The sequence below is a fragment of the Malaclemys terrapin genome, chromosome 6 (assembly GCF_027887155.1).
Source record: "Malaclemys terrapin pileata isolate rMalTer1 chromosome 6, rMalTer1.hap1, whole genome shotgun sequence".
Lineage (NCBI taxonomy): Eukaryota > Metazoa > Chordata > Testudines > Emydidae > Malaclemys > Malaclemys terrapin.
The window spans coordinates 132,784,872-132,799,809 of record NC_071510.1 but is presented as its reverse complement, the minus strand read 5'-3'; the positions used below and the strand labels follow the sequence as shown (position 1 = coordinate 132,799,809).

Sequence of the window (14,938 nt, the reverse complement as noted above, 5' to 3'; positions counted from 1 at the left end):
GAGGCATCAGCCTTATATAGTCTTTTCCAGGTGTAAGAACACCTCTTTGTTCTTACTGTGGAAAATTACAACAAAATGGAGTCTGGAGTCACATGGGCCAGTCCCTGCATACTTTGCTGAGTTACAAGGCGTATCTGCCTTCTCTCAATGGGTCCATTGTATAGCTGATGGTCCTTAATGGGCCATCAAGCAGGCTAGGCAGAGCTAACACCAGTTTGTCTGGGATGTCACCCAGAAGCATAGCATAAGTTTGCCATACAGACAGTATAGAGCCAATATTCATAACTTCGACTACAAAACTGATACACACATATAGACAGCATAATCATACCCAGTAAACCATAACCTTGTCTTAGACACCCCATTTGACCCCCTTTATACAAGATTTGCGTGCCACTACAGGACCTTGGTTGCAACAATGATCTATATGGTCCCAGATTATATCAATCACGTCACACCCCCAACGCAAAATTGATGCAGGAAGGGATGTCACAAACATCACTGACTGCATCCCAAGAGCTCTCCACTCTGGACAATGCATCAGCTACAATATTTTCCTTCCCCCTTATGTGGATTATATCCATTTCATACTCCTGAAGGGCTAAACTCCAACGCAGCAACCTGGAGTTGTTGCCCTTGGCCCTGTGCAGCCAGACCAGAGGGGCTGATCACTCAACACAGTGAATTTTTTATTGTACAAATAGGGCTTAAACTGCTTGACAGCCCAGACAATGGCATAACATTCCTTTTCAATGGTAGCGTAATTTTGCTCAGTGGGGGACAATTTCTTACTTAGATACGCCACGGGATGTCTCTTCCCTCCTTCCCCCTCTTGCATCAGCACTGCCCCCAGCCCAATATTGGAAGCGTCTGTACATAATAAAAAGGGCTTTTCAAAATCTGGGCTGGCCAAAACAGGCTCCTTGGCCAAAGCGCTCTTTATGCTTTGAAAACCCTGCTCACAGGCCTCCGTCCACAGCACCCGGTCTGGTTTTTCCTTTTTCGTCAGGTCTGTGATGGGAGCAACAATGTCGCTGAATTCCTGCACAAATCTCCTGTAATAGTTGGCCAGACCAATGAAGGATTGGACCTGCTTTTTAGTTCTAGGGGTTGGCCAGTTTTTAATGGCCTCTACCTTTACAGGCTCTGGGCGCAGTTGCCCATTGCCCACCCTGTGCCCCAGGTAGGTTACCTCAGCAGCTCCCATTCTGCATTTAGAAACCTTAACCGTTAGATTGGCCTCCCTGAGCCGGTGCAGCACAATCCCTATGTGGTTCAGGTGAATTTGCCATGAACTGCTGAATGCGGCCAGGTCGTCTATATAGGCCCTTGCAAAAGATTCTAACCCCCGTAGGACCTCATTTATAAGTCTCATGAACGTAGCCCCTGAATTTCGCATCCCAAAGGGCAGCACTTTGAACTCATATAGGCCCGATTCCACTATGAAAGCGGATTTTCCTTGTGCCTCGGCATCTAGGGGTATTTGCCAGTACCCCTTAGTCAGGTCCAGGGTGCTTATAAACCTTGCCCCTCCCAGCGTATCCAGTAGATCCTCTATTCTGGGTGTGGGGTAAGGGTCAGGCTGGGTGATAGCATTTAGCTTCCTGTAATCCACACAAAACCTCATGGTCTTATCCTTTTTTGGCACCATTACAATGGGAGAGGCCCAGGGGCTCTGGGATCTGGTGATTATTCCCATTGTCAACATGCTCTCCACCTCTTCCTGGATCTGTCTTTGCATCTCTCCCTTGGCCCTGTAAGCTCTGCTAGGGGCTGGACGGGGACCCACCGTCTGAATGGAGTGTGTCATCCTATCTGTGAGCCCTGGCCTGTTGGAGAATGTTCGCTTATGGTGTCTTAATAGCATCAGCAGTTCTTTTCTTTGAGGGGGGGTTAAATCCTCCCCCATCTCAATGCTTTCAAGAGGCGTCTCCTCCTGGCTTTCAGCAACCATGTCAATTAAAGGGGCAGATCCTGCCTCTTCCTCAGCATAACAGATTGTGTTCACATTTACCTCCCTTGCATGGTAGGCCTTCATTCTGTTCACATGCACTGTCTGCACACTTCCCTGGACCTGGGGCTTCCTCACATCATAGGTAACCTCATTAATCCTTTCCACTACCTCCATGGGTCCAGACCAAACATCTTTCATTTTGTTCTTCCGGACAGGATCTAGCACCAACACCATGTCCCCTATTTCAAAAGCTCTCTCTTTAGCATTTCTGTCATACCAGGCTTTCTGCGTATCCTGGCTCTCTTTCAGATTCTGCTCAACCAACTTCATCATCTCCTGCAAACTCTCCTTGAATTGAGCCACATACTCGGCCACCGGCTGCTCTGCCTCCTCCACATTACCTTCCCATGAGTCACGAACCAAATCTAGGGGCCCCTGGACCTGCCTCCCATAGAGCAGTTCAAAGGGAGCAAACCCTGTAGACTCTTGGGGCACACTCCTGTACGCATACAATAGATACGGCAGCATAACATCCCAGTCATTCTGGCGTCTATCCACGTACATTTTCAACATAGACTTCAGGGTTCCATTGAACCTCTCCACTAGACCATTAGTCTGGGGGTGGTAGGGAGCAGCTTTCAGGTGCTTCACCCCACATAACTCCCACAACTGTTTGAAAACCACAGACATAAAGTTAGACCCACGGTCAGACAATATTTCCTTGGGAAAACCCACTCTGCTAAAAATAGAGAACAAGGCCACTGCCACCGTCTCTGCCTCGATATTAGCCAAGGCTACAGCCTCCGGATATCTGGTAGCAAAATCTACCAACACCAGGATGTATTTCTTCCCATTTCTGGAAGGTTTTGGGAGTGGCCCCACAATATCCACAGCTACTCTGGCAAAAGCCTCCCCAATAATGGGCAGAGGCTGGAGGGGCACCTTGCTAGGCTCCCTTAACCCCTTACGCTTCTGGCACAGCTCACAGCTCCTGCAGTAATCTCTCACTGACCCCGAAAGGTGAGGCCAGTAGAAATTCTGCTCTAGCCTGTCACACGTTTTGCCTATACCTAGATGTCCTGCAAAGGGACTATCATGAGCCAACTTCAACAAATCATTGCGGTAACTCTCAGGTACCACAAGCTGTTTGCGAGCTGCTGCTTGGGAATTCTTCCTTCCCCTAGGTGGTTCCCTATACAACAGCCCATCCTGCATAAAAAACCTGCCTCTCTCTTCACAGGCCGGGACCTGACTTTGAGCATCATTCCTGGCCCTCTCTAGAGATACATCACTCTGCTGAGCCACAATAAATTCACTCTGGGTTTTGTTTGGATTCAGAATCATCTCTGATATTTTAGACAAACCCTCACCTGATCCATCTTGAGAGGCACTCTCTGTCTGTTTGCTGCCCCCCTCACTGCCATCGGTCAGGGTATCTGCCACAGCCCCAAATTCTTTCTGAGACCTGGTCACTACATTCACTTGGCCAGGCGCCCCCAATATGTTATTTCCTACCAACACATCAGCCGGAATCAAATTCCGGACAGCAGCCTTCACATCCCCTTTAAAGCCATCCCACTCCAGGTGGATTCTAGCCATCGGCAGGTTCACAGAATACTCGGATAACGCCACTACCGTCACATACTCCCCCGGCAGCATGTCCTCCGGCTTCACCAGATGTCCCTTGACTATAGTTACATCCGAGCCAGTGTCTCGCCATCCTGTGCATTCAACATCATTGACCTTTGCCTCCATGATAAACTTCTCACTCCCCTGCCATGCCTCAGTCCTGACATAACTGGTGAGCTTATCACCTCCTCCCATGCCACTGGAGACGATGGGGTTAACATTAGCTACTGCTGTGCTTGCACCTGAACTTAAGGTGGAGCTGTTGGGGCTTGGTTCAGCCTGAGTGCTCAGGGTAATGGAGTTGGCATTTATCGTGGCATTTGGGGTTGCTGGCTTTGGGCTGCCCTTCAGGGTCGGGCAGTCTGATCTCATGTGGCCCAGCATACCACAGTGATAGCATGTAATCTGTTCTGTCCTGGGATGAGAGTTCCTACCCTCCGGGCCCCCTTGAACTCCTCTAGAAGAGTCAGGGACAGATTTACTTTTAAATCCCTCCCTCCTCTTGAACTGGGGAGAATGGTGATCAGTTCTCCCCGGGGTTTTATACCCTTCTCGAGTCCTGTTTTGGGTATGGGCATCCGCAATCTCTGCTGCCCGTAGGACTGACTCAGGGTCCCTGTCACACGCAGCTGCTCTCACATGGTCAGGCACAATATCTAAGAACTGTTCCAAAGTTATTAAATCCAGCAGTTTTTCAAAACTCCCATGAACCTTGGCTCCCACAACCCACTTTTTAACAAAACCCATCAGCTTATGAGCACATTCTACAAAAGTACAATCCTTAGACATTTTAAACTCTCTAAACTTAACTCTGTAAGATTCAGGAGTAACCTTGAATCGCCTTAACACAGAATCCTTAAACCGCTCATAATCTAAGGCTTCTTGTTCCCCCAAGTCATTAAACACCTCCCTGGCTTTTCCAGTCAGTCTGGTTAGCAGGACAGGCATTCGCTGACCCTCAGGGATCTGGTACAGATTGCAGAGGCGTTCAAAGGTAGACAAAAACTCCTCTATGTCCTCAGTATCATTGTAAATGGGACACATCCTTTCCCAGTTTTTCTCATGGCGGGGGGGAAGTGGAGTACCAGGTGGGGATGACTTTCTCCGCTCTTCCAGTACTTGGAGCTGAAGTCTAGCCGTCTCCTGTTCCATCTTGTGAGTCTCCTGCTCCATCCTGTGAGTCTCCTGCTCAGCAGCGAGCAGCTCTAGACGTCCCTTACGAGCTCTCTCTTCTCTCTCATCAGCCTCTTTCTCTCTCTCTCTTTCTAACTCTGCTACTTTTTGCTTCTCCAGCAATCGAAGATCTGCTAGCTTCTGTTCATGCTCAAATTGCAGTTGACTTGTCACCCTTTGCATTCTAATTTTTTCTGCCTCTTCTGCAGCCTCAGGTAAGGGCTGATCTGCTAAGGAAGATCTGCTAGCTTCTGTTCACGTCACAGGGGGAGGTTTTGTTTCTTGCATTTGCTCAGGAAGTAGATGTCGCTGTTAAGTTTTGCTTCCTTTTCCATCGCCAAGCTTCTCCATTTCATCCTCACCCATAACAATTTCACATTCAGCACTGGATTTATGGCTTATTACAACAATCTGTAGCCCTCAGCCCCCTCTTTCTGTCCTATGACTGCAGAGTGTTAATGGGCCACTGTGACGTTATTGATATAATCTGGGACCATATAGATCATTGTTGCAACCAAGGTCTGGTAGTGGCACCCAGATCTTGTATAAAGGGGGTCAAATGGGGTGTCTAAGACACGGTTATGGTTTACTGGTTATAATTATGCTGTCTATATGTATGTATCAGTTTTGTAGTTGAAGTTAGGAATATTGGCTCTATACTGTCTGTATGGCAAACTTAGGCTATGCTGCTGGGTGACATCCCAGACAACATGGTGTTAGCTCTGCCTAGCCTGCTTGATGGCCCATTAAAGGACCATCAGCTATACAATGGACCCATTGAGAGAAGGCAGATACGCCTTGTACCTCAGCACAGTATGCAGGGACTGGCCCATGTGACTCCAGACTCCATCTTGCTGTAATTTTCCACAGTAAGAACAAAGGTGTTCTTACACCTGGAAAAGACTATATAAGGCTGATGCCTCATCTCCATCTGGTCTTCAATCCTGCTTCTTACCTCTGGAGGAACTTTGCTACAAACTGAAGCTCTGAACAAAGGACTGAGGACCCATCCCAGCGGGGGATGTTCCAGAGACTTGATTTGAACCTGCAGTTTATTCCATCGCTGCTGCAAGCCTGAACCAAGAACTTTGCCATTACTGTATGTAATTGATTCCATTTAACCAATTCTAACTCTCATCTCTATCCTTTTCCTTTTATGAATAAACCTTTAGATTTTAGATTCTAAAGGATTGGCAACAGCGTGATTTGTGGATAAGATCTGATTCGTATATTGACCTGGGTCTGGGGCTTGGTCCTTTGGGATCGGGAGAACCTTTTTCTTTTACTGGGGTATTGGTATTCATAACCATTTGTCCCCATAACGAGTGGCACTGGTGGTAATACTGGGAAACTGGGGTGTCTAAGGAGATTGCTTGTGAGACTTGCGGTTAGCCAGGGGGTGAGACCGAAGTCCTCCTAGTCTGGCTGGTTTGGTTTGCCTTAGAGGTGGAAAAAACCCCAGCCTTGGGCTGTAACTGCCCTGTTTGAGCAATTTGTCCTGAGTTGGCACTCTCAGTTGGGTTCCACCAGAACCGCATTGTCACAGTGGCGTAGTCGTGCTTGGATCCACAGAACCAGGTCAATTAAGCTTTGGGTCAGAACCCCACGCTGTCCAAATTTGAGTTTTGGGATTGAGAGTTTTGTTGGTTAAAGAACTGCTGCAATGGCTGAGCAAAGAGCATATGAGGGACTTGGCAAAAAAGCCCTGGAAAATTTGTGTTCAGAAAAGAGGATAAGCTTTAGAAAGAAAGCTACAAATCAAGAACTGAGAAACCTGTTAATAGCCAGTGATCAGGGGGCAAGAGCACAGCCCTTACCTGAGGCTGCAGAAGAGGCAGAAAAAATTAGAATGCAAAGGGTGACAAGTAAACTGCAATTTGAGCATGAACAGAAGCTAGCAGATCTTCGATTGCTGGAGAAGCAAAAAATAGCAGAATTAGAAAAAGAGAGAGAGAAGGAGGCTGCTGAGAGAGAGAAAGAAGCCGATCAAAGAAAGAAGGAGGCTGATGAGAGAGAAGAGAGAGCTCGTAAGGGACGTCTAGAGCTGCTCGCTGCTGAGCAGGAGACTCACAGGATGGAACAGGAGACGGCCAGACTTCAGCTCCAAGTAATGGAAGAGCGGAGAAAGTCATCCCCACCTGGTACTCCACCTCCCCCCCGCCATGAGAAAAACTGGGAAAGGATGTGTCCCATTTACAATGATACTGAGGATATAGAGGAGTTTTTGTCTACCTTTGAACGCCTATGCAATCTGTACCAGATCCCCGAGGGTCAGCGAATGCCTGTCCTGCTGACCAGACTGACTGGAAAAGCCAGGGAGGTATTTAATGACTTGGGGGAACAAGAAGCCTTGGATTATGGGCAGTTTAAAGATTCTGTGTTAAGGCGATTCAAGGTTACTCCTGAATCTTACAGAGTTAAGTTTAGAGAGTTTAAAATGCCTAAGGATTGTACTTTTGTAGAATGTGCTCATAAGCTGATGGGTTTTGTTAAAAAGTGGGTTGTGGGGGCCAAGGCGCATGGGAGTTTTGAAAAACTGCTGGATTTGATAACTTTGGAACAGTTCTTAGATATTGTGCCTGACCATGTGAGAGCAGCTGTGTGTGACAGGGACCCTGAGTCAGTCCTACGGGCAGCAGAGATTGCGGATGCCCATACCCAAAACAGGGCTCGAGAAGGGTGTAAAACCCCGGGGAAAACTAATCACCATTCTCCCCAGTTCAAGAGGAGGGAGGGATTTAAAAGTAAATCTGTCCCTGACTCTTCTAGAGGAGTTCAAGGGGGCCCGGAGGGTAGGAACTCTCATCCCAGGACGGAACAGATTACATGCTATCACTGTGGTATGCTGGGCCACATGAGACCAGATTGCCCGACCCTGAAGGGCAGCCCAAAGCCAGCAACCCCAAATGCCACGATAAATGCCAACTCCATTACCCTGAGCACTCAGGCTGAACCAAGCCACAACAGCTCCACCTTAAGTTCAGGTGCAAGCACAGCAGTAGCTAATGTTAACCCCATCGTCTCCAGTGGCATGGGAGGAGGTGATAAGCTCACCAGTTATGTCAGGACTGAGGCATGGCAGGGGAGTGAGAGGTTTATCATGGAGGCAAAGGTCAATGATGTTGAATGCACGGGATGGCGAGACACTGGCTCGGATGTAACTATAGTCAAGGGACATCTGGTGAAGCCGGAGGACATGCTGCCGGGGGAGTATGTGACGGTAGTGGCGTTATCCGAGTATTCTGTGAACCTGCCGATGGCCAGAATCCACCTGGAGTGGGATGGCTTTAAAGGGGATGTGAAGGCTGCTGTCCGGGATTTGATTCCGGCTGATGTCTTGGTAGGAAATAACATATTGGGGGTGCCTGGCCAAGTTAATGTAGTGACCAGGTCACAGAAAGAATTTGGGGCTGGGGCAGATACCCTGACTAATGGCAGTGAAGGGGGCAGCAACCAGACAGAGAGTGCCTCTCAAGATGGATCAGGTGAGGGTTTGTCTAAAATATCAGAGATGATTCTGAATCCAAACAAAACCCAGAGTGAATTTATTGTGGCTCAGCAGAGTGATGTATCTCTAGAGAGGGCCAGGAATGATGCTCAAAGTCAGGTCCCGGCCTGTGAAGAGAGAGGCAGGTTTTTTATGCAGGATGGGCTGTTGTATAGGGAACCACCTAGGGGAAGGAAGAATTCCCAAGCAGCAGCTCGCAAACAGCTTGTGGTACCTGAGAGTTACCGCAATGATTTGTTGAAGTTGGCTCATGATAGTCCCTTTGCAGGACATCTGGGTATAGGCAAAACGTGCGACAGGCTAGAGCAGAATTTCTACTGGCCTCACCTTTTGGGGTCAGTGAGAGATTACTGCAGGAGCTGTGAGCTGTGCCAGAAGCGTAAGGGGTTAAGGGGGCCTAGCAAGGTGCCCCTCCAGCCTCTGCCCATTATTGGGGAAGCTTTTGCCAGAGTAGCTGTGGATATTGTGGGGCCACTCCCTAAACCTTCCAGAAATGGGAAGAAATACATCCTGGTGTTGGTAGATTTTGCTACCAGATATCCGGAGGCTGTAGCCTTGGCTAATATTGAGGCAGAGACAGTGGCAGTGGCCTTGTTCTCTATTTTCAGCAGAGTGGGTTTTCCCAAGGAAATATTGTCTGACCGTGGGTCTAACTTTATGTCTGTGGTATTCAAACAGTTGTGGGAGTTATGTGGGGTGAAGCACCTGAAAGCCGCTCCCTACCACCCCCAGACTAATGGTCTAGTGGAGAGGTTCAATGGAACCCTGAAGTCTATGTTGAAAATGTATGTGGATAGACGCCAGAATGACTGGGATGTTATGCTGCCGTATCTATTGTATGCATACAGGAGTGTGCCCCAAGAGTCTACAGGGTTTGCTCCCTTTGAACTGCTCTATGGGAGGCAGGTCCGGGGGCCCCTAGATTTGGTTCGTGACTCGTGGGAAGGTAATGTGGAGGAGGCAGAGCAGCCGGTGGCCGAGTATGTGGCTCAATTCAAGGAGAGTTTGCAGGAGATGATGAAGTTGGTTGAGCAGAATCTGAAAGAGAGCCAGGATACGCAGAAAGCCTGGTATGACAGAGATGCTAAAGAGAGAGCGTTTGAAATAGGGGACATGGTGTTGGTGCTAGATCCTGTCAGGAAGAACAAAATGAAAGATGTTTGGTCTGGACCCATGGAGGTAGTGGAAAGGATTAATGAGGTTACCTATGATGTGAGGAAGCCCCAGGTCCAGGGAAGTGTGCAGACAGTGCATGTGAACAGAATGAAGGCCTACCATTCAAGGGAGGTAAATGTGAACACAATCTGTTATGCTGAGGAAGAGGCAGGATCTGCCCCTTTAATTGACATGGTTGCTGAAAGCCAGGAGGAGACGCCTCTTGAGAGCATTGAGATGGGGGAGGATTTAACCCCCCCTCAAAGAAAGGAACTGCTGAGGCTGTTAAAACACCACAAGCAAACATTCTCCAACAGGCCAGGGCTCACAGATAGGATGACACACTCCATTCAGACGGTGGGTCCCCGCCCAGCCCCTAGCAGAGCTTACAGGGCCAAGGGAGAGATGCAAAGACAGATCCAGGAAGAGGTGGAGAGCATGTTGACAATGGGAATAATCACCAGATCCCAGAGCCCCTGGGCCTCTCCCATTGTGATGGTGCCAAAAAAGGATAAGACCATGAGGTTTTGTGTGGATTACAGGAAGCTAAATGCTATCACCCAGCCTGACCCTTACCCCACACCCAGAATAGAGGATCTACTGGATACGCTGGGAGGGGCAAGGTTTATAAGCACCCTGGACCTGACTAAGGGGTACTGGCAAATACCCCTAGATGCCGAGGCACAAGGAAAATCCGCTTTCATAGTGGAATCGGGCCTATATGAGTTCAAAGTGCTGCCCTTTGGGATGCGAAATTCAGGGGCTACGTTCATGAGACTTATAAATGAGGTCCTACGGGGATTAGAATCTTTTGCGAGGGCCTATATAGACGACCTGGCCGTATTCAGCAGTTCGTGGCAAGATCACCTGAACCACATAGGGATTGTGCTGCACCGGCTCAGGGAGGCCAATCTAACGGTTAAGGTTTCTAAATGCAGAATGGGAGCTGCTGAGGTGACCTACCTGGGGCACAGGGTGGGCAATGGGCAACTGCGCCCAGAGCCTGTAAAGGTAGAGGCCATTAAAAACTGGCCAACCCCTAGAACTAAAAAGCAGGTCCAATCCTTCATTGGTCTGGCCAACTATTACAGGAGATTTGTGCAGGGATTCAGCGACATAGTTGCTCCCATCACAGACCTGACGAAAAAGGAAAAACCAGACCGGGTGCTGTGGACGGAGGCCTGTGAGCAGGGTTTTCAAAGCATAAAGAGCGCTTTGGCCAAGGAGCCTGTTTTGGCCAGCCCAGATTTTGAAAAGCCCTTTTTATTATGTACAGACGCTTCCAATATTGGGCTGGGGGCAGTGCTGATGCAAGAGGGGGAAGGAGGGAAGAGACATCCCGTGGCGTATCTAAGTAAGAAATTGTCCCCCACTGAGCAAAATTACGCTACCATTGAAAAGGAATGTTATGCCATTGTCTGGGCTGTCAAGCAGTTTAAGCCCTATTTGTACAATAAAAAATTCACTGTGTCGAGTGATCATGCCCCTCTGGTCTGGCTGCACAGGGCCAAGGGCAACAACTCCAGGTTGCTGCGTTGGAGTTTAGCCCTTCAGGAGTATGAAATGGATATAGTCCACATAAGGGGAAAGGAAAATATTGTAGCTGATGCATTGTCCAGAGTGGAGAGCTCTTAGGATGCAGTCAGTGATGTTTGTGACATCCCTTCCTGCATCAATTTTGCGTTGGGGGTGTGACGTTATTGATATAATCTGGGACCATATAGATCATTGTTGCAACCAAGGTCTGGTAGTGGCACCCAGATCTTGTATAAAGGGGGTCAAATGGGGTGTCTAAGACACGGTTATGGTTTACTGGTTATAATTATGCTGTCTATATGTATGTATCAGTTTTGTAGTTGAAGTTAGGAATATTGGCTCTATACTGTCTGTATGGCAAACTTAGGCTATGCTGCTGGGTGACATCCCAGACAACATGGTGTTAGCTCTGCCTAGCCTGCTTGATGGCCCATTAAAGGACCATCAGCTATACAATGGACCCATTGAGAGAAGGCAGATACGCCTTGTACCTCAGCACAGTATGCAGGGACTGGCCCATGTGACTCCAGACTCCATCTTGCTGTAATTTTCCACAGTAAGAACAAAGGTGTTCTTACACCTGGAAAAGACTATATAAGGCTGATGCCTCATCTCCGTCTGGTCTTCAATCCTGCTTCTTACCTCTGGAGGGACTTTGCTACAAGCTGAAGCTTTGAACAAAGGACTGAGGACCCATCCCAGCGGGGGATGTTCCAGAGACTTGATTTGAACCTGCAGTTTATTCCATCGCTGCTGCAAGCCTGAACCAAGAACTTTGCCATTACTGTATGTAATTGATTCCATTTAACCAATTCTAACTCTCATCTCTATCCTTTTCCTTTTATGAATAAACCTTTAGATTTTAGATTCTAAAGGATTGGCAACAGCGTGATTTGTGGATAAGATCTGATTTGTATATTGACCTGGGTCTGGGGCTTGGTCCTTTGGGATCGGGAGAACCTTTTTCTTTTACTGGGGTATTGGTATTCATAACCATTTGTCCCCATAACGAGTGGCACTGGTGGTAATACTGGGAAACTGGGGTGTCTAAGGAGATTGCTTGTGAGACTTGCGGTTAGCCAGGGGGTGAGACCGAAGTCCTCCTAGTCTGGCTGGTTTGGTTTGCCTTACAGGTGGAAAAAACTCTCAGTTGGGTTCCACCAGAACCGCATTGTCACAGCCACTCTACTCGAATGGTCCCTTTCCACATGCGCTAACTACTTACATTAAACAATCTGCTCCACCTGGCATTTAGCTGTGTGACGATGCGGCTCTGGAGGGACCCAACTGAGAGTGCCAATTCAGGACAAATCGCTTAAAACAGGGTAGTTACAGCCCAAGGCTGGGGTTTTTCCACCTCTAAGGCAAACCAAACCAGCCAGACTAAGAGGACTTTGGTCTCACCCCACTGGCTAACCACAAGTCACACAAGCAATTCCCTTAGACACTCCAGTTTCCCAGTATCACCACCAGGGCCACTCATTATGGGGACAAATGGTTATGAAAACCAATACCCCAGTAAAAGAAAAAAGGTTCTCTCGATCCCACAGGACCAAGCCCCAGACCCAGGTCAATATACAAATCAGATCTTACCCACAAATCACGCTGTTGCCAATCCTTTAGAATCTAAAATCTAAAGGTTTATTCATAAAAGGAAAAAGATATAGATGAGAGTTAGAATTGGTTAAATGGAATCAATTACATACAGTAATGGCAAAGTTCTTGGTTCAGGCTTGCAGCAGCGATAGAATAAACTGCAGGTTCACATCAAGTCTCTGGAATACATCCCCCGCTGGGATGGGTCATCAGTCCTTTGTTCAGAGCTTCAGTTGTAGCAAAGTCCCTCCAGAGGTAAGAAGTAGGATTGAAGACCAAATGGAGATGAGGCATCAGCCTTATATAGTCTTTTCCAGGTGTAAGAACACCTCTTTGTTCTTACTGTGGAAAATTACAGCAAAATGGAGTCTGGAGTCACATGGGCCAGTTCCTGCATACTTTGCTTTGTCTCAAGGCGTATTTGCCTTCTCTCAATGGGTCCATTGTATAGCTGATGGTCCTTAATGGGCCATCAAGCAGGCTAGGCAGAGCTAACGCCAGTTTGTCTGGGATGTCACCCAGAAGCATAGCATAAGTTTGAAATACAGACAGTATAGAGCCAATATTCATAACTTCAACTACAAAACTGATACACACATATAGACAGCATAATCATAACCAGTAAACCATAACCTTGTCTTAGACACCTCATTTGACCCCCTTTATACAAGATTTGGTGCCACTACAGGACCTTGGTTGCAGCAATGATCTATATGGTCCCAGAGTATATCAATAACGTCACAAGCTGTGAGGTTGGAAGCACTTTTCCTAGACCTGAAGAACAGAGCTGTGTGGCTTGGAAGCCCGTCTCTCTCACCAACAGCAGCTGGTCCAATAATTATTATAATAGGTGTCAAAGTGTAATCATAGAATATCAGGGTTGGAAGGGACCTCGGGAGGTCATAGTCCAACCTCCTGCTCAAAGCAGGACCAATCCCAACTAAATCATCCCAGCCATGGCTTTGTCAAGCCTGACCTTAAAAACCTCTAAGGAAGGAGATTCCACCACCTCCCTAAGTAACCCATTCCAGTGCTTCACCACCCTCCTAGTGAAAAAGTTTTTCCTAATATCCAACCCTAGACCTCCCCCACTGCAACTTGAGACCGTTATTCCTTGTTCTGTCATCTGCCACCACTGAGAACAGTCTAGATCCATCCTCTTTGGAACCTCCTTTCAGGTAGTTGAAAGCAGCTATCAAATCCCCCCTTATTCTTCTCTTCTGCCGACTAAACAATCCCAGTTCCCTCAGCCTCTCCTCATAAGTCATGTGCTCCAGCCCCCTAATCATTTTCGTTGCCCTCGGCTGGACTCTCTCCAATTTGTCATCATCCTTCTTGTATTGTGGGGCCCAAAACTGGACACAATACTCCAGATGTGGCCTCACCAGTGCCGAATAGAGGGGAATAACCACGTCCCTCGATCTGCTGGCAATGCTCCTACTAATGCAGCCCAATATACGGTTAGCCTTCTTGGCAACAAGGACACACTGCTGACTCATCCAGTTTCTCGTCCACCGTAACCCCTAGGTCCTTTTCTGCAGAACTGCTGCCTAGCCATTCGGTCCCTAGTCTGTAGCAGTGCATGGGATTCTTCCGTCCTAAGTGCAGGACTCTGCACTTGTCCTTGTTGAACCTCATCAGGTTTCTTTTGGCCCAATCATAGAATCATAGAATATCAGGGTTGGAAGGGACCTCAGGAGGTATCTAGTCTAACCCCCTGCTCAAAGCAGGACCAATCCCCAACTAAATCCTCCAATTTGTCTAGGTCACTCTGGACCCTATCCCTACCCTCCAGCGTATCTACCTCTCCCGCCAGCTTAGTGTCATCCGTGAACTTGCTGAGGGTGCAATCCATCCCATCATCCAGATCATTAATTAAGATGTTAAACAAAACCGGCCCCAGGACCGACCCCTGGGGTACTCCACTCGACACTGGCTGCTAACTCTACATGGAGCCATTGATCACTAGCCATTGAGCCCGACGATCTAGCCAGCTTTCTATCCACCTTACAGTCCATTCATCCAGCCCATACGTCTTTAACGTGCCGGCAAGAATACTGTGGGAGACCGTATCAAAAGCTTTGCTAAAGTCAAGAAATAACACATCCACTGCTTTCCCTTCATCCACAGAGCCAGTTATCTCCTAATAGAAGGCAATTAGGTTAGTCAGGCATGACTTCCCCTTGGTGAATCCATGCTGACTGTTCCTGATCACCTTCCTCTCCTCCAAGTGCTTCAAAATGTGAGGATTTGCTCCATGATTTTGCCGGGGACTGAAGTGAGGCGGACCGGTCTGTAGTTCCCCAGGTTCTCCTTCTTCCCTTTTTTAAATATGGGCACTATATTTGCCTTTTTCCAATCGTCCAGGACACACACCCCCCGATCGC

At 48.0% G+C, this 14,938-nt stretch overlaps 1 protein-coding gene across 1 annotated transcript in view; it reads left to right on the top strand.

Annotated features, from left to right (window-relative positions):
• Positions 1-7,856: 7,856 nt before the first annotated feature.
• Positions 7,857-14,938, top strand: part of LOC128838817 (uncharacterized) — an 83,552-nt gene continuing 76,470 nt past the window's right edge. The window contains exons 1-2 of the mRNA XM_054031242.1: positions 7,857-8,096; positions 8,943-9,551. Of these exons, the coding sequence (XP_053887217.1) occupies positions 7,857-8,096; positions 8,943-9,551 (849 nt within the window). The remainder of the gene's footprint in view (positions 8,097-8,942; positions 9,552-14,938) is intronic.